The sequence below is a fragment of the Oncorhynchus tshawytscha genome, linkage group LG03 (assembly GCF_018296145.1).
Source record: "Oncorhynchus tshawytscha isolate Ot180627B linkage group LG03, Otsh_v2.0, whole genome shotgun sequence".
NCBI lineage: Eukaryota > Metazoa > Chordata > Actinopteri > Salmoniformes > Salmonidae > Oncorhynchus > Oncorhynchus tshawytscha.
The window spans coordinates 62,875,680-62,896,395 of record NC_056431.1 but is presented as its reverse complement, the minus strand read 5'-3'; the positions used below and the strand labels follow the sequence as shown (position 1 = coordinate 62,896,395).

The 20,716-nt window shown below is 43.8% G+C and overlaps 1 protein-coding gene across 1 annotated transcript; it reads right to left on the bottom strand.

Annotated features, from left to right (window-relative positions):
* Window positions 1-2,182: 2,182 nt before the first annotated feature.
* LOC112237017 (nectin-3) lies at window positions 2,183-20,129 on the bottom strand. The gene is made up of 10 exons (XM_024405644.2): window positions 19,988-20,129; window positions 19,617-19,689; window positions 18,782-19,129; window positions 12,235-12,540; window positions 10,472-10,574; window positions 10,099-10,253; window positions 2,780-2,876; window positions 2,608-2,650; window positions 2,408-2,485; window positions 2,183-2,294 (listed from the first exon to the last, which is right to left on the bottom strand). The coding sequence occupies exons 2-9, from the start codon at window positions 19,669-19,671 to the stop codon at window positions 2,450-2,452; spliced, it is 1,143 nt and encodes a 380-aa protein (XP_024261412.2). The 5' UTR covers window positions 19,672-19,689; window positions 19,988-20,129; the 3' UTR covers window positions 2,183-2,294; window positions 2,408-2,449.
* Between the last annotated feature and the right edge of the window lie 587 nt (window positions 20,130-20,716).

Here is a 20,716-nt window from a genome sequence, read left to right as displayed (position 1 = left end):
ACTCATTTTAGAGCAGCTGCAAGTACCACCATCAGCCAGGGTTTGGCTAGTCATTACTGACAATATTCCCCATTTACATGTCATTTAGATTATACAGTGGGGCAAAAAAGTATTTAGTCAGCCACCAATTGTGCAAGTTCTCCCACTTAAAAAGATGAGAGAGGCCTGTAATTTTCATCATAGGTACACTTCAACTATGACAGACAAAATGAGAAACAAAAATCCAGAAATTCACATTGTAGGATTTTGAATGAATTTATTTGCAAATTATGGGGGAAATTAGTATTTGGTCACCTACAAACAAGCAAGATTTCTGGCTCTCACAGACCTGTAACTTCTTCTTTAAGAGGCTCCTCTGTCCTCCACTCGTTACCTGTATTAATTGCACCAGTTTGAACTTGTTATCAGTATAAAAGACACCTGTCCACAACCTAAAACAGTCACACTCCAAACTCCACTATGGCCAAGACCAAAGAGCTGTCAAAGGACACCAGAAACAAAATTGTAGACCTGCCCCAGGCTGGGAAGACTGAATCTGCAATTGGTAAGCAGCTTGGTTTGAAGAAATCAACTGTGGGAGCAATTATTAGGAAATGGAAGACATACAAGACCACTGATAATCTCCCTCGATCTGGGGCGCCACGCAAGATCTCACCCCGTGGGGTCAAAATGATCACAAGAACGGTGAGCAAAAATCCCAGAACCACCCGGGGGACCTAGTGAATGACCTGCAGAGAGCTGGGACCAAAGTAACAAAGCATACCATCAGTAACACACTACGCCGCCAGGGACTCAAATCCTGCAGTGCCAGACGTGTCCCCCTGCTTAAGCCAGAACATGTCCAGGCCCGTCTGGAGTTTGTTAGAGAGCATTTGGATGATCCAGAAGAAGATTGCGAGAATGTCATATGGTCAGATGAAACCAAAATAGAACTTTTTGGTAAAAACTCAACTCATCGTGTTTGGAGGACAAAGAAGGCTGAGTTGCATCCAAAGAACACCATACTTACTGTGAAGCATGGGGGTGGAAACATCATGCTTTGGGGCTGTTTTTCTGCAAAGGGACCAGGACGACTGATCCGTGTAAAGGAAAGAATGAATGGGGCCATGTATCGTAACATTTTGAGTGAAAACCTCCTTCCATCAGCAAGGGCATTGAAGATGAAACGTGGCTGTCTTTCAGCATGACAATGATCCCAAACACACTGCCCGGACAACGAAGGAGTGGCTTCGTAAGAAGCATTTCAAGGTCCTGGAGTGGCCTAGTCAGACTCCAGATCTCAACCCCATAGAAAATCTTTGGAGGGAGTTGAAAGTCTGTGTTGCCCAGCAACAGCCCCAAAACATCACTGCTCTAGAGGAGATCTGCATGGAGGAATGGGCCAAAAAACCAGCAACAGTGTGTGAAAACCTTGTGAAGACTTACAGAAAAACGTTTGACCTCTGTCATTGCCAACAAAGGGTATATAACAAAGTATTGAGATAAACTTTTGTTATTGACCAAATACTTATTTTCCACCATAATTTGCAAATAAATTCATTAAAAATCCTACAATGTGATTTTCTGGATTTCTTTTCTCATTTTGTCTGTCATAGTTGAAGTGTAGCTATGATGAAAATTACAGGCCTCTCTCATCTTTTTAAGTGGGAGAACTTGCACAATTGGTGGCTGACTAAATACTTTTTTGCCCCACTGTACCTGGCCTCCCATTAGTTGGCTTCAACATGCACCATTCATATATAAATACATACAGGAGAGTTATTGTTGCCGCTGAAGCAACAATGCCCCTCCACCACGGCAAGTCGGAGTCCATGAGAGGGGAACAAAAAACTGAAACGAGGACCAGCACTATTTAATGCTGTGGTGGAGGAGGGGCCAAGCTGAGGTTTCTAATGTCACAGAGAATCCTGCATAGGGTCCCTGTTCATTAGGCTCTCAAATGGTGCAGTGGTCTAAGACACTGCATCTCAGTGCTAGAGAGGTCACTACAGACAACCTGGTTTGAATCCAGACTGTATCACAACTGGCTGTGATTGGGAGTCCCATAGGGCATTGCACAATTGGCCCAGCGTTGTCCGAGTTTGGCCGGTGTAGGCTGTCATTGTAAATAAGAATTTGTCCTTAAGTGACTTGCCTAGTTAAATAAAGGTTGAATATATATTTTAAAGTTGGAGAACGTGCCTGTTCTTTGCAAATGGCTGTAGCGTTGGAGAATGTGCAGATTGGAATTCTTCCCCCACATAGTGCATGTCTGCGATTCTTCTGGAATCTGTCCTCAGCCTGTCCAGTGATTTCTTTAAAAAAAAGCACAATAATCATACCTCATGAATTGACAATACCTCAAACAAGATTTAAATAATATTAAAAATACAAAATAATAATAATTTTAAAAATGTGTGTTCATTACATCACGTTACTTCTCCCTTATCCGCCTTCCTGGTTTGGAGTGTCAGAACCCAGACGTCCCAGGTTCATCTTCCTCAACCTTGTCATCAGATATTATAACAGTATTATTACATAGCAAAAAGTGGCTGATGAGATAGATTACTCAAGCAACAATGGTAGATTAATCACGCAACAATGGTCGACTTTAACATAGTCACATACCTGTGGTGGTGCCTGGAACTGTTGATTGGCAATGATTGGACTCCTGGAAAATCGTCAAGAAAAAAACATAATCTGAATTTGATCCAAATAAATATATGATCATCAAATTATTATTTTTTAAAAACGTCATAATGGAAAATTCTGTTCATGATATTACAGTAGTTGATATTACCAAGGAAACTGTCCGTATTTGCACCGGTACCATATGAGTGCAGCAACAATCAGACAGAGAATGACAACGAGTAGAACCCAACAGGCAGCAGAGGTCTCTGTGAAGAGAGAGAGGATACAATTAATATAACAAACAGTCTTCATTTACAATGACATGTAATCTTGTTTCCCTAGCAACCACAATGGCTCTGATGCAAATGCTTCCTGCAGAAAGCAACGAGATAATACCAGGTTATAAGACATGTACACATGCAGTAAGAGATAAGTGTATCATGACCATCTTTGTTAGTGGTTATACAGTAACTTCCAGTAGAAAGGATAATGAGGCCATAAGTCTAATACTAACACATGCAGTGAAAGTTAAGTGAGCATCTGGCTCAACTTTGTTATCCATGGTACATCACATTTCTCAACCTCATATACATGTACAGTGCCTTGCGAAAGTATTCGGCCCCTGTCACGACTCCGACCGAAGGACACTCCCCTTCCCGTTCGGGTGGCGCTTGGCGGTCGTCATCGCCGGCCTACTAGCTGCTACTGATTATTTCCTCCCCCTCCTTATGTGTTGATTGTGTGCACCTGTTTTGAGTTAGGTAGTAGGCTTTATTAGTCAGCCGGCCCGCAGGGTTCCTTGTGCGGGATTAATTATTGTGATCGTCTGTTTGGTGTACTTATGTGCACGTCTATTTGGGTTTTGTGTTTTCCCATTTTGTGGGTTTTCCCTGGACGGTTTAAGTCCCCCTGTTTGGGGCATTTGTTTGTTCGGTACGCCCTGTGTTTTGTGAGGGTTGGCTTATGTTCAGCGTTTGTGTCAGTGCATTAAAATAGCACTCCCTGAACTCTCTGCTTCCTGCGCCTGACTCCTCACCCACTACACTCAGACCGTTACAGAATCCCGCACCACTGGAATGGAGTCAGCAGGAGCAACAGCCACTCCCCTCCCATCGATGGAAGAGAGGGTTCTACATCACACCACCGTACTCCATCGGATTGGAACGGCGATGGATCTGGTGATGGAGAGAATGGACCGATGGGAGAGAAGCGGTCTCCTCTCCCTCTCTCCACCTTCGGCCCCTCCTCCTCAGGACTCCCCATCTCCCGACTCCAGCACCCTCCGTCTTACGCTCCCAAGGGTCTATGATGGAACGGCAGCAGGGTGCCAGGGGTTCTTACTCCAGCTAGAACTGTACCTGGCCACCGTCAGACCTACTCCCTCGGGAGCGGAGAGGGTGAATGTCCTCATTTCCTGCCTCACGGGTCGTGCTCTGGAGTGGGCAAATGCAGTTTGGAATGGCCCAGACTCAGCGAAGGAGCACTACCCCGAGTTTTCTCGCCGTTTCCGCGCCGTGTTTGACCATCCTCCAGATGGCCGAGCGGCGGGAGAACGACTATTCCATCTCCGGCAGGAGAAAAGGAGCGCCCAGGATTACGCGTTGGAGTTCCGTACCTTGGCAGCAGGATCCGGGTGGAACGACAGGGCCCTTATCGACCACTACAGGTGTAGTCTCCGGGAGGACGTCCGCAGGGAGCTAGCGTGTCGGGACACCGCTCTTTCCTTGGATGAGCTAATTGACATGTCCATCCGACTGGACAATCTGCTGGCGGCCCGCGGGCGTTCGGAGAGGGTCCTGTGTGTTCCACCACCCAGCACCTCCACTCCTGTTCCGATGGAGTTGGGAGGGGCTTTGCCGAGGGGTACCGGAGGAGGAGGCTCCCTCTGCACCAACTGTGGTCGGAGAGGACACACGGCCGATCGGTGCTGGGGGTCCGTCTGGGAGTCGAGATGGTAGGCGGAACATTTCTCGATCACCCCAGGTGAGTCAGCACCAAACTCACCCAGAACCCCTGTTGGTCACATGTTTGTCTTGATTTTTTTCTTAACTTTTTCCCCTCTTCCCAGCATAGGGCGCTAGTCGATTCAGGCGCAGCTGGGAACTTTATGGATCGCGGACTTGCTATTAAATTAGGTGTTCCGCTTGTGCCGATAGATTCTCCCTTTCCCGTGCACTCCCTAGATAGCCGGCCATTAGGGTCAGGGGTGGTCAGGGAGACCACAATCCCACTGGACATGGTAACGCAGGGGAATCATAGGGAGCGTATCAGTCTCTATATTATTGATTCGCCTGCGTTTCCAGTGGTGTTGGGGATTCCCTGGCTGGCCCGGCACAATCCTAAAATTTTGTGGAGACAGGGGTTCTCCAGGGGTGGTCAGAGGAGTGTTCTGGAAGGTGTCTGGGAGTTTCCGTCGGTGCCACCTCGGTGGAAAGTCCAGACCAGGGTCCCACAGTGTGCATTCCCCCCGAGTATGCCGATTTGGCAATCGCTTTTAGTAAAAAGAAGGCGACTAAATTACCACCACATCGACCGGGAAGGGATTGTGCGATAGATCTCCAGGTAAACGCTGCGCTTCCCAAGAGTCACGTGTACCCATTGTCCCAAGAGGAGACGTTGGCTATGGAGACATATATCACGGAGTCTCTGGGACAGGGGTACATTCGGTCCTCCATTTCACCCGTCTCCTCGAGTTTCTTTTTGTGAAGAAAAAGGAGGGAGGTTTGCGTCCTTGTATTGATTATAGAGGTCTAAATGCCATCACAGTGGGGTTCAGCTACCCACTACCTCTCATTGCTACGGCAGTGGAATCCTTTCAGGGAGCGCAGTTCTTCACAAAATTGGATCTCAGGAGCGCGTATAGCCTGGTGCGTATTCGGAAGGGAGACGAGTGGAAAACCGCATTTAGTACCACATCGGGCCACTATGAGTACCGCGTCATGCCGTATGGGTTAAAAAATGCTCCAGCCATTTTTCAATCCTTTGTAGACGATATTCTCAGGGACCTGCACGGGCAGGGAGTGGTTGTTTATATCGATGACATTCTGATCTACTCAGCCACTCACGCCGCGCATGTGTCTCTGGTACGCAAGGTGCTTGGTAGACTGCTGGAGCATGACCTATACGTCAAGGCTGAGAAGTGTGTGTTCTCCAAACGAGCCGTCTCCTTTCTGGGTTATCGCATTTCCACCTCGGGGTGGAGATGGAGGGTGACCGCAGTAAGGCCGTGCGTAATTGGCCGACTCCAACCACGGTAAAAGAGGTGCAGCGGTTTTTGGGTTTTTCCAACTACTACCGGAGGTTTATCCGGGGTTTTGGCCAGGTAGCGGCTCCAATTACCTCACTGCTAAAGGGGGGCCCGGTGCGGTTGCAGTGGTCAGCGGAGGCGGACAGAGCTTTCAACAGGTTGAAGGCGCTGTTCACGGATGCACCCGTGTTGGCGCATCCGGACCCCTCTCTAGCATTCATAGTGGAGGTGGACGCGTCCGAGGCTGGGGTGGGTGCCGTGCTATCACAGCGCTCGGGTACGCCACCAAAACTCCGCCCCTGTGCTTTCTTCTCCAGTAAGCTCAGCCCAGCGGAGCGTAACTATGATGTGGGGACCCGGGAGTTGTTAGCGGTGGTCAGGGCTCTGAAGGTGTGGAGACACTGGCTTGAGGGGGCTAAGCACCCCTTTCTCATCTGGACCGACCACCAGAATCTGGAGTATATTCGGGCAGCTAGGAGACTGAACCCGCGGCAGGCAAGGTGGGCCATGTTTTTTACTCGATTCCGGTTCACTTTATCATATAGACCGGGCTCCCAGAACGTGAAGGCGGACGCACTGTCCCGCTTTTACGACACGGAGGATAGGTCCACCGAACCTACTCCCATCCTTCCGGCCTCAAAGCTGATGGCACCGGTGGTATGGGAGGTGGACTCGGACATCGAGCGGGCGTTACGGGCTGAACCAGCGCCTCCTCAGTGTCCGGCGGGGCGGAGGTACGTGCCGCTTGGTGTTCGGGACCAACTGATTCGGTGGGCTCACGTCCTACCCTCCTCGGGTCACCCTGGGGTGAGGAGGACAGTAGGAGCCTTCGGGGAAGGTATTGGTGGCCTACCTTGGCTAAGGACGTTAAGGTTTATGTCTCCTCCTGTTCGGTATGCGCCCAGAGTAAGGCTCCTAGGCACCTTCCTAGAGGGAAGTTACAACCCCTCCCCGTTCCACAACGGCCATGGTCACATCTATCCGTAGATTTCCTGACCGACCTTCCCCTGTCTCAGGGCAACACCACGGTTCTGGTGATTGTGGATCGGTTCTCTAAGTCCTGCCGTCTCCTCCCGTTGCCCGGTATCCCAACGGCCCTACAGACTGCGGAGGCATTATTCACCCACGTCTTCCGGCACTACGGGGTGCCTGAGGACATCGTTTCTGATCGGGGTCCCCAGTTCACGTCCCGAGTATGGAGGGCGTTCATGGAGCGTCTGGGGGTCTCGGTCAGCCTGACCTCCGGTTATCACCCTGAAAGTAATGGGCAGGTGGAGAGAGTAAACCAGGAGGTGGGTAGGTTTCTGCGGTCGTACTGCCAGGACCGGCCAGGGGAGTGGGCGAGATACATCCCCTGGGCGGAAATGGCCCAGAACTCATTGCGCCACTCCTCTACTAATGTGTCCCCCTTTCAGTGTGTGTTGGGGTACCAGCCGGTCCTGGCACCGTGGCATCCGAGCCAGACCGAGGCTCCTGCGGTGGAGGAATGGGTGCAGCGCTCCAAAGAAACCTGGAGGGCCGTCCAGGAATCCCTTCAACAGGCTAGTGGACGGCAGAAAAGGAGTGCTGACCGCCACCGCAGTGAGGCCCCCGTGTTTGTACCAGGGGACAGGGTCTGGCTCTCGACCCGAAACCTGCCCCTCCGCGTGCCCTGCCGGAAGCTTGGGCCGCAGTGTGTAGGGCCGTTCAAAGTCCTGAGGAGAATAAACGAGGTGTGTTATCGATTACAACTCCCTTCCTATTATCGTATTAACCCCTCGTTTCATGTGTCTCTCCTCAGGCCGGTGGTAGCTGGTCCCCTACAGGACGGTGAGGTGCTGGAGGTCCCTCCTCCCCCTCTGGACATCGAGGGGTCCCCGGCGTATACGATACGGGCCATTCTGGACTCGAGACGCCGGGTGAGGGGCCTGCAGTACCTCGTGGACTGGGAGGGGTACGGTCCGGAGGAGAGGTGCTGGGTACCCACCAGGGACATTTTGGATCCGTCGATGTTGAGGGATTTCCATCGCCTCCATCCGGATCGCCCTGCGCCTCGTCCTCCGGGTCGACCTCGAGGCCGGTGTCGGCGCGCTGCGGGAGCCACGCGTCAAGGGGGGTACTGTCACGACTCCGACCGAAGGACACTCCCCTTCCCGTTCGGGTGGCGCTCGGCGGTCGTCATCGCCGGCCTACTAGCTGCTACTGATTATTTCCTCCCCTCCTTATGTGTTGATTGTGTGCACCTGTTTTGAGTTAGGTAGTAGGCTTTATTAGTCAGCCGGCCCGCAGGGTTCCTTGTGCGGGATTAATTATTGTGATCGTCTGTTTGGTGTACTTATGTGCACGTCTATTTGGGTTTTGTGTTTTCCCATTTTGTGGGTTTTCCCTGGACGGTTTAAGTCCCCCTGTTTGGGGCATTTGTTTGTTCAGTACGCCCTGTGTTTTGTGAGGGTTGGCTTATGTTCAGCGTTTGTGTCAGTGCATTAAAATAGCACTCCCCTGAACTCTCTGCTTCCTGCGCCTGACTCCTCACCCACTACACTCAGACCGTTACAGTTAACAAATCAAAAACTGAAAAATTGGCCGTGCAAAATTATTCAGCCCCCTTAAGTTAATACTTTGTAGCGCCACCTTTTGCTGCGATTACAGCTGTAAGTTGCTTGGGGTAGTTTTGCACATCGAGAGACTGACATTTTTTCCCATTCCTCCTTGCAAAACAGCTCGAGCTCAGTGAGGTTGGATGGAGAGCATTTGTGAACAGCAGTTTTCAGTTCTTTCCACAGATTCTCGATTGGATTCAGGTCTGGACTTTGACTTGGCCATTCTAACACCTGGATATGTTTATTTTTGAACCATTCCATTGTAGATTTTGCTTTATGTTTTGGATCATTGTCCTGTTGGAAGACAAATCTCCATCCCAGTCTCAGGTCTTTTGCAGACTCCATCAGGTTTTCTTCCAGAATGGTCCTGTATTTGGCTCCATCCATCAACCCATCAATTTTAACCATCTTCCCTGTCCCTGCTGAAGAAAAGCAGGCCCAAATCATGATGCTGCCACCACCATGTTTGACAGTGGGGATTCTGTGTTCAGGGTGATGAGCTGTGTTGCTTTTACGCCAAACATAACGTTTTGCATTGTTGCCAAAAAGTTCAATTTTGGTTTCATCTGACCAGAGCACCTTCTTCCACATGTTTGGTGTGTCTCCCAGGTGGCTTGTGGCAAACTTTAAATGACATTTTTTACGGATATCTTTAAGAAATGGCTTTCTTCTTGCCACTCTTCCATAAAGGCCAGATTTGTGCAATATACGACTGATTGTTGTCCCATGGACAGAGTCTCCCACCTCAGCTGTAGATCTCTGCAGTTCATCCAGAGTGATCATGGGCCTCTTGGCTGCATCTCTGATCAATCTTCTCCTTGTATGAGCTGAAAGTTTAGAGGGACGGCCAGGTCTTGGTAGATTTGCAGTGGTCTGATACTCCTTCTATTTCAATATTATCACTTGCACAGTGCTCCTTGGGATGTTTAAAGCTTGGGAAATCTTTTTGTATCCAAATCCGGCTTTAAACTTCTTCACAACAGTATCTCGGACCTGCCTGGTGTGTTCCTTGTTCTTCATGATGCTCTCTGCGCTTTTAACGGACCTCTGAGACTATCACAGTGCAGGTGCATGTATACGGAGACTTGATTACACACAGGTGGATTGTATTTATCATCATTAGTCATTTAGGTCAACATTGGATCATTTAGAGATCCTCACTGAACTTCTGGAGAGAGTTTGCTGCACTGAAAGTAAAGGGGCTGAATAATTTTGCACGCCCAATTTTTCAGTTTTTGATTTGTTAAAAAAGTTTGAAATATCCAATAAATGTCGTTCCACTTCATGATTGTGTCCCACTTGTTGTTGATTCTTCACAAAAAAATACAGTTTTATATCTTTATGTTTGAAGCCTGAAATGTGGCAAAAGGTCGCAAAGTTCAAGGGGGCCGAATACTTTCGCAAGGCACTGTATGTGTTTTATGTGTATACCAGGAAAGCCTGTATATTTATCAGACACATTTCCCTATGGGACAATAAAGTATTCAATAAATCTGACAATCAATCAATTATAAGCAACTAGTATGAATAGTGTGTGTGTGTGTGTGTGTGTGTGTGTGTGTGTGTGTGTGTGTGTGTGTGTGTGTGTGTGTGTGTGTGTGTGTGTGTGTGTGTGTGTGTGTGTGTGTGTGTGTGTGTGTGTGTGTCTCAGGTGCATCTCACCAGAGGATGTGTGTACATAGAGGGAGCCAGTTGCCCGTCCGTAGGGGTTGGAGGTCTCACAGACATAAAGACCATTCAGCTCAGAGCTGAGACTGAGGAATTGCAGTATGTCTCCCTCAGCTTTCACTGAAGACTCAGGCCATGGCTGGACCACTCTGAGGGGGAGAGAGAGAGGAGGAGAGGGGCTGAGTATCTGTGTGTGACTGTGTGTGTGACTGTATGTGTGCGTGTGTGTGTGTGTTAAAGACAAAGGCATGATTTGACTGCCAGCATAATTCAACAACTGTCCTTTAGCTAATTTAGATATCATGTCTTAACGAGTGCAGATAACAATTACATTTAAACTGGTTTGAACTAGTTTAGGAGTGAGTACCTGCTCCAGGTGTAGCTGGGTTGTGGGTTGCCATCTGCTACACATAGGAAGACTGTGGTTTTAGAGGCCTCACTAAGTGTGATGTTCACAGTCTGAGGTGGATCTATATGAGAGAGAGAGAGAGAGAGACTGGCTCTGTATTTATACACACACAGCATATGAGTTCATTCCACATGTTTATGAAGTTACTTCCCTCAGGTCATCTGCCACCATTATCTTTCAGTTCAGGCTTCCTGCTTGTTCATGCCCAATAACACCTGTATCCACTCTTGATTAGATTACAACGGTGGCAGGACCCCACCCTCCTTTATGTGCCCCTCTGACCTCGGTATGTCCAGCTGTCCTATGCACTCATGGCCTTGCTTTGGTTTCCTGTCCTCTACAATAGACGATGCACTTTACCCTAAGCATTTATGCATTTTATGGCTTTGGCCATTATGTCTGTTATTTCTTGGTTTCCTGTTCATACCAGAATGGCAAATGCACTCTAAGTGTGTCCTCTTCCCTCTTGTGGTCTAATGTACATCTTTGCTCTACAGTATTATGTTTGTCCCTCTATGTACCGTTTGCTCCCACACTATACTGTGCTTTAATTTACTATTATTATTACTATCCTGATGCCTAGTCACTTGACCCTGCTTTCATGTACATATCTACCTCAACTACCTGTACCTCGTACCTCTGCACATTGATCTGGTACGGGTACTCCTTGCATATAGCTCAATTCTTGCGTATTTTATTTTATTCCTCTTGTGTTAGTTACTATTGAATTTATTTTTTAAACTGCATCGTTGGGAAAGGATTTTAAACAAGCATTTCACTGTAAAGTTTACACCAGTTGTAGTCGGCGTATGTGATGAGCAACATTTCATTTTCTTTGATTTGAGAAACAGAGAAACAGAAACAGAGAGGTGATTACAGTTACTGCAGGTATAGAATGTAAAAAGACCTACACTCACACACCAATACCAAGACAGCTATATTACAACTATAACAATGACAGGAGTGGAACTTTAATCCACAGATTTGTTTTATTTTAATTGAAAGTTTGTTTAACGAGGCAAGTCAGTTAAGAACAAATTCTTATTAACAATTATAGCCTAGGAACAGTGGGTTAACTGCCTTGTTCAGGGGCAGAACGACAGATGTTTACCTTGTCAGCTCAGGGATTCAATCTAGCAATCTTTCAGTTACTGGCCCAATTCTCAGATGAGGCAAAACCTTATCTTCCTTCATTTCAGTTTGATTACTTTCAGTAGAGGAGCAGTACAATGAAAGCCTTGTAAAGGTCCATACCACTCTGTGCCTCAGAACTATGTTTAAGCTAAAGAAAATAACAGCTGTTACGGGCTAGATCAAAGGCTTTCCTCGGTTGAAAGGGTTTTTACATGGAACCCAAAAGGTTTTGACCTGGAACTAATAGGGGGTTCAAAGGGTTCTCCTATTTTGAAAGACAAAAAAAAACATTTTTGGTTCTAGGATAGCACCTTATTTTCTAAGAATGTATAGACAGACAGGGACTGGTTAGAGGGGCTACTAGGCTACAGCCAGTGAAGACAGTGACACTCTATACATACAGTGGATGTCTATGGTCTATGACAGTGATAGTGGAATATATATTTACAGTGGATGTCTATAGTGAAGGAGAGTGCTAGTATAATATATACTTACGTTAGATGTATATGGTGTAGGACAGTGGTAGTAGAATATATTTACTGTGTCTGACGATAGGGTAGGGCAGTAGTAGTGGAGTGTATACTTACAGTGGATGTCTAAGTTGTAGTTGTAGCTCCTTTCTGTTGCCAGGGCAGACTGGTTGACCACACACTGGACCTGCTGCTGATTGGCTGCTCTGGTTGGCAACCCGAGCAGGTGGCTGAGTACTGTGGTGGTTCCATTGGTGTGCTGTGTGAAGTTAGTCACTGTCCTCAACAAACTGCCAAATGCACCCGTCTTCCATGTCACTTCTGCCCGTGGCTTGGCACCAGCAGCCACACAGGTTGCCAAGACAACCTCATTTTCCCCAGTGACAGGAGGAACATCAACTGTCACACTTACTACTGGAGGAACTGTGGCCAGAAACAAACAAACAGAGAACAGAAAAAAACAGAGAACAGAAAACATGAACAAGTAACTCATTGTAAATGTTGAACTATACATGGAACTACCAAAACAGACCTCACATCACATGAAATGCTCATGTTATATGTCCAACAAACTTTAAATAAACCATATCATGTTCTCTAACTGGCCAATTACAATATACATTAGTAGCGACACATTTACTGTATTGTAGGTTTAGGCAAATACAGTTTAAACAGGTTTCAGCTCACCCTGATGAGAGGTACCTGCACCTGAGGGATTAAGTTTCACACACACTTCCCAAAATCTGTTTTTCAGCTTCAGCAGTTCCACTGAAAATCATTCACAGCCCAGTGATTATACTGTTAAGGAATGCAGGATATAATGGTGTATTCTCTATATTCCAACATCTGTTCCACCATTAGGGAAACTATTGATGCCTGTACTCTCCTGGTTTACAGCTTGAGTAAGAGGATACTCTCAGAAAGGAAGGTGCTACGTACAACCACATAGGGTTCTTTAGTTGTCCCCATATGGGATCCCTTTTTTGGTCTACCTAGAACCCTCTACGTAGGGTTCTTCCATAGAATTACGAATTAGAATTGGATATCTATGGGTTCTTCATAGATCCCCCTTTAAATGGTTGTGCCAAGAACCCTCTATAAATAATACAATCTATTTCAAAATGTTTTATTGTCACATACACCGGATAATTGCAGTGAGATTTGTTGTTTTTCAGGGTCAGCCATAGTAGTACAGCACAGCTGGAGCAAATTAGGGTTAAGTGTCTTCCTCAACCAGAATGAAGATATCCAACAATTGGAACTTTTAATCACCTACAACATGCATTTTAGAAAGACTGCCAGGTCAGGCAAATTTGATAAAATATCTACCTAAATAATCTAAACTGGAACTACTGTCTCAGTAACGGGCGCTATAAGTCCAACTATTAAAAGATCAGAAAAATTTAGACAAATATTGCCATTTTTTCCCGTGTAGTATAAGGTTAATCAACTAATCAATTCAGATACAAAAACACAGATATTGAAACAAACAAATCTATCTGCAATAGACAATGCTGGGAAATATGATAATGATGGGCATGGTTTTGGGGTGTTTAGTCTTCTGCAAGCTCTGATGCTGCTGATGGTCATTAGTAGCCTACCAAACGTGCTTACTGCTTGGTACTCTGCACACTATTGTCCATCTAATCACTGTGACATCATTGCAAAGGTAATGAAAATCTATTCAAACACATTTCTATAGACTATGCAATTGCATGAGAAAACAGTTTTCATGGCCTCTATTAAAAAGGGGAGGAGGTATCCCATCAGCTTTCTATAGGCTAGACCAATGGTGTAAAGTACTTAATAATACAAGTATTACCTTTACTCCACTACCTTCCTAAAGAAAATCAAGTACATTTTACTCCATAAAAAACATTTTTCCTGGCAGCTAAAGGTACTCCTTACATTTAAAATGCTCAAGCAGGACAGAATTATGGCACCTATCAAAATAACGCTTTGTCATCCCTACTGCCTCTGATCTGGCAGACTCACGAAACACAACTAACGTGTTTGTAAATTACGTCTGAGTGTGCACCTGTCTGTCCCTAATTAAAAATAAGAAGAAGACTGTGCCCTCTGGTTTGCTAAAAATAAGGAATATGATGTATAGCATTTACTTTGACAATTGAGTACTTTTTATACCACTGTACTTAAGTATATTTAACTTATAACCTATATTTAGTTTAACCTTTATTGAACTAGGCAAGTCAGTTATGAACAAATTCTTATTTACAATGACGGCCTACCCCAGCCAAACCCAGAGTTTTGGTGGCTGTCCCTATGGGACTCCCAATCACGGCCGGATGTGATGCAGCCTGGATTCGAATCAGGTACTGCAGTGACGCCTCTTGCACTGAGATGCAGTGTCTGAGATCACTGCGCCACTCGGGAGCCCAAAATGATGTGTGCTTATTATATACAGTGGGGCAAAAAAATATTTAGTCAGCCACCAATTGTGCAAGTTCTCCCACTTAAAAAGATGAGAGAGGCCTGTAATTTTCATCATAGTTACACTTCAACTATGACAGACAAAAGGAGAAACAAAAATCCAGAAATTCACATTGTAGGATTTTGAATGAATTTATTTGCAAATTATGGTGGAAAATAAAGGCTGCGTCTTGCCTTTACTGAACAACCTGGGCTTCATTCCTAAGTGATAATACATCATTCACAAGTGATCGGCTAATATTGTCACCCATCAGACTATTCTTAATTTAGTGTGGTCTTTTCATATACAAAATAATATATGTGAGAAATTAGTTTTTATTTAGAATGGATCATTATCGTGCACCTGTCACAGAACAGGGAGAGGTTGAGGGTAGAGAAAGACAGGAGTAAAAACAAACAAAATAGAACTATTGTAAAATTGACTGTGTCCATAAAATGTATTTAGTATTCACTAGTTTACTCCAATTAGGGGAGGGGTGGTAGGATTAGAAATTTAAAAAAAAAATGGGATCTGTATTTATGTATTTATGTATGTATTCAAACATAAAGATATAAAACTGTATTTTTTTGTGAAGAATCAACAACAAGTGGGACACAATCATGAAGTGGAACGACATTTATTGGGTATTTCAAACTTTTTTAACAAATCAAAAACTGAAAAATTGGTCATGCAAAATTATTCAGCCCCTTTACTTTCAGTGCAGCAAACTCTCTCCAGAAGTTCAGTGAGGATCTCTGAATGATCCAATGTTGACCTAAAAGACTAATGATGATACATACAATCCACCTGTGTGTAATCAAGTCTCCGTATAAATGCACCTGCACTGTGATAAGTCTCAGAGGTCCGTTAAAAGCGCAGAGAGCATCATGAAGAACAAGGAACACACCAGGCAGGTCCGAGATACTGTTGTGAAGAAGTTTAAAGCCGGATTTGGATACAAAAAGATTTCCCAAGCTTTAAACATCCAAAGGAGCACTGTGCAAGCAATAATATTGAAATAGAAGGAGTATCAGACCACTGCAAATCTACCAAGACCTGGCCGTCCCTCTAAACTTTCAGCTCATACAAGGAGAAGACTGATCAGAGATGCAGCCAAGAGGCCCATGATCACTCTGGATGAACTGCAGAGATCTACAGCTGAGGTGGGAGACTGTCCATAGGACAACAATCAGTCGTATATTGCACAAATCTGGCCTTTATGGAAGAGTGGCAAGAAGAAAGCCATTTCTTAAAGATATCCATAAAAAGTGTTGTTTAAAGTTTGCCACAAGCCACCTGGGAGACCCACCAAACATGTGGAAGAAGGTGTTTTGGTCAGATGAAACCAAAATTGAACTTTTTGGCAACAATGCAAAACGTTATGTTTGGCGTGAAAGCAACACAGCTCATCACCCTGAACACACCATCACCACTGTCAAACATGGTGGTGGCAGCATCATGGTTTGGGCCTGCTTTTCTTCAGCAGGGACAGGGAAGATGGTTAAAATTGATGGGAAGATGGATGGAGCCAAATACAGGACCATTCTGGAAGAAAACCTGATGGAGTCTGCAAAAGACCTGAGACTGGGATGGAGATTTGTCTTCCAACAAGACAATGATCCAAAACATAAAGCAAAATCTACAATGGAATGGTTCAAAAATAAACATATCCAGGTGTTAGAATGGCCAAGTCAAAGTCCAGACCTGAATCCAATCGAGAATCTGTGGAAAGAACTGAAAACTGCTGTTCACAAATGCTCTCCATCCAACCTCACTGAGCTCGAGCTGTTTTGCAAGGAGGAATGGGAAAAAATGTCAGTCTCTCGATGTGCAAAACTGATAGAGACATACCCCAAGCAACTTACAGCTGTAATCGCAGCAAAAGGTGGCGCTACAAAGTATTAACTTAAGGGGGCTGAATAATTTTGCACGGCCAATTTTTCAGTTTTTGATTTGTTAAAAAAGTTTGAAATATCCAATAAATGTCGTTCCACTTCATGATTGTGTCCCACTTGTTGTTGATTCTTCACAAAAAAATACAGTTTTATATCTTTATGTTTGAAGCCTGAAATGTGGCAAAAGGTCGCAAAGTTCAAGGGGGCCGAATACTTTCGCAAGGCACTGTATATATATATATATATATATATATATATATATACATATATATACAGTATATTAAGAGGTAAATCAGCTTTAATGTAGATTCTAACTTCCATCAATGTAATTGTCTGCATCACTTCAATCCCCCATGTATTCTTTGCAAATATATATGGGGATTGGAAGTGATGCAGACAATTACATTGATGGAAGTTAGAATCTATCTGCACCATTAAAGCTGATCTACCCCTTAAAGAAAAAGTACTTTGGGTTGTCAGGAAAAATGTATGGAGTAAAAAGTATGATATTTTAGGAATGTAGTGAATTAAAAGTAAAAGTTATAAAAAATATAAATAGTAAAGTAAAGTACAGATACCCCAAAAACTACTTTAAGGAGTACTTTAAAGTATGTTTACTTATGTACTTTACACCACTGCAAATCATAGTCGCACACCTCATGTACCCTAGCCCATATACCTACATGTTTTGATAAGGTTTGTATCACAACTAAAGTGGCCAAGTAACTTCTTAAAATTAAGCACATTAATTTCCTTTATAACCAGTATAGCCTACTGGCATACATAGGCTGAGGGTGAGTTTCACGTTTTGGAAGATCATTTTCACCATAAAAATGCACCTTTATAATAAACCATGAGATGCATAATTGCATTTGTCATCACGTTTGAGAACAGTGCATGTGCAATCGAAAATCACACCAAACACTTATCATCAAAACAGCTTTTTCATACTTTTAAAACTCACCTCACTGTGATGATCAATTTGAAGAAAGAAGTTCAACAGCAGGTTGAAACGGTGTAACGAAATGGACAGACCTCACAAGGTGATGATTAATTCAGAACATCCATATGCACATTAGAGCTTATGCATATGTATATCAGCATTCAGGTTTCCCAAATTAAGCACTGGGTAGCTGCAGGAATACGACTGGAGAGCCCATGGCATACAGCGTTTAGGTGAAATATCACCTGTTGGGCAGCGACAGTATACTCCTCAAACAGTGGTTAATGTGTGGAGTGAAATAAGTGTTATTGTATTTATTTCTCAGCTGCTCTTAAGCACATGCTCCACTATAAGACCGAAGTGGCCTATCTATCATCATTGAATATCAGACTGTCGGGAAAACTGGCGGCCTCCATTCCCTAATCGAGTGCATACAGATGACATGTATTTTACACATTAGTAAAAACAAGATTAAATTGAGAATAGTCTGATGAGTGAAAATCACTTGATGAGAGAACAGCAGTGCACCCTGAGGAAAGGAACAGAGCGCAAGCTTTTTAAAATTCTTTCTCAAATCATCAACAGCCTAATGTCGCACCATGCAGCCCATATATGTTTTAATTTCTAAGACATTCTAAGGTTGGTATCATTCACAACTAAACTCTAAATCTAGCATATAGGACCTGTTTCAAGAAAAATATCCTTCAATTACATTCTTCATAATATAAAATCATATAAAATAAAATAATGACACGGGACTTAAAGAATATCTTGTCAGCTAAATTAACAAGCCTACAGCATATGGCATGGAGCATAGCCACATAGCACGCAGTAGGCCAACTCATATTTTGTTATTCTGAAATACATTTTCTTCATATCATAATGTTTCTTTAGACCTGATTAAAATAATACATTTATTTATTGTGATGGTGTATATTAAACTTATTTATTCAAAATGTTTATGTAGATATTCCAAAGGCGCACATCAGCAACTTGTATGTCTGGAGGTCCAGAGAAGCTAAACATGATTATGTTAAGTAACAGTCAGTTACCGTGAGACATGCAGTCTTTATTTGCATGGCAATAACCGGCTGACAAAATTGTATGACTGCCACAGAATCATCAAATAACTATTTCTTCCAAAAACGGTTCTTAGGATAAAAAAAGGTTAAAGGTTGAATCGTATCCCTCTGGAAAGAACCCGTTGGGAACCTTTTTTTCTAAGCGCAGAGAAGATGGAAGATGAGGGTTCTGTAGATGAGGGCTCTGCTCTTGCTTCACTTGAATTATGAAACTACCAACTTCTTACCTTTCTAGTATTGATTATCACATTTAGTCTTTCCACACTGTCAATCATAGAAACAGTGATGCAAAGAGTGAAGGAAGAGTTCTTACCTAGCACAGTCAGAGGTATCTCTGTAGTGTATGTTCCACTGGGGAAAACACTGAAGATACATTTGAAGGTGCCTTCATCCAACAGTCTGACAGCTGTTATTCTAATAGATCCAAGGTTTTCTGATGGGTTCCCAATAAACTGGACTCTACCACTCAATCCATTCGATGCAAGGAATGTAGTAACCCCATTGGGATTAATCAGCATAAAATTATGGTTCTGTGTTTCTTCCGCAGTACTTTTCTGCCATGTTATCTGTTCGAGGTCCTCAGTTGTCTCTATCAGTCTGCAGGATAAGTCCACATCCTCCCCCTGTACCACAGTCCTGCATTCACCAATGACCCGTGTACCTGTAGAGAAAACACAAGCCTAAAAAACAGTCCAGAAGATACCTGTAGAATAGATGTTTATGAACTCTAATAAACAAAGATGATAACTAAACACACAGATAATACCATTATTAGTATTTAGCTGTGCTTATGAACTATGATATCCTATTGATGCTGAAGTGTGGCTATTGTAAAAACAAAGGGCCTAAAGCACATACTGATCTGGGTCCAGTCTAGGCTGAAACTACTTCGTGAATATGTTGTTAGAATAATAAGCCAAAAGCCCTGACTCTATTCTGACACTTAATCAAGAGTAAGATATTCAAGACATTCCCAGATATTTGTGCACGCTCAAAACTACTGAGTTAAAAGCATAGTAAACACACTGTGCTGACTACAGTTGAATGGTGGGCTTATGTGTTTGGTGGGTGTTATTGTCTTGCTTGTGTCGATAAGAAAAAAGAGACAAAAACATGATCTCAACATTTTATGGCAATTGGAAACCTACTTTCTGTATCCCTCTGGATGATGAGTAGAATCACACAGCACAGCTTCAGTAACATGCTTTGCTCTTCTCATTGCTAGGGTCAGAAGGGAAGCGTAATTATGGAATTATATTACATTTTAAAATTTGTGATTTGTAAAAATGAGGACCCATTCATTGTTTATGTAAGACTGTAGGCTAAGCTGCACGTAAAATAATCTTGAATGCAATAATATGTATTCACTCAGTGGTCTGCAATCAACACTCTTTGAAGGAGACTATGCACATCTTGCAATGTAGCCAAATCCTTTTCACAAAAATAAACAAACAGGTTTATATTGGTCAGTAATAACAGAACAAAACATTTGCATCTTTCAATTTAATAGACCACTAACCTTTGATGAATAGAAGTTCCTCTGCTGAAATAGCCGAGACATTCGTTTTTGACGTTTGTCCTCAAAATGTCCTCCTACTGTTGGAAAACACTAATTCAGTAAGCTTGGATGATCCACCCCACTCACAGACTCCTGGCTTTTCATAGGCTGTGTGCTTCCTCTTTGAAAGCCCGTACAACCTTATGCTGGTTATGAAACATACACATAGGCCTCATTACAAAAAAACAAGAACGATGGGACAAAATTATATATTTCCTTTAAGAAAAACACAGTTAAATACAACAACAGGCCAGAATCTGTATGACTTGGGACCCCCCTCTCTGGTGATACACTATATACACTACAGTTCAAAAGTTTGGGGTCACTAAGAATGTCCTTGTTTTCCATGAAAACACACATGAAATTAGTTGTAACATGAATAGGAAATATATTCAAAACATTGACAAGGTTATAAATAATGATTTTTAATTGAAAAAATAATTGTGTCCTTAAAATGTTGCTTTTGTCAAAGAATCCTCCATTTACAGCAATTACAGCCTTGCAGACCATTGGCATTCTAGTTGACAATTTGTTGAGGTAATGGATTGGCTTGATGGGCACTTCTTACATACCAAACGGTCAAGCTGCTCCCACAAGAGCTCAAAATGGTTGAGATCCGGGGACTGTGCTGGCCATTCCATTATAGACAAAATTCCAGCTTTCTTCCGTAAATAGTTATTGAATAGTTTG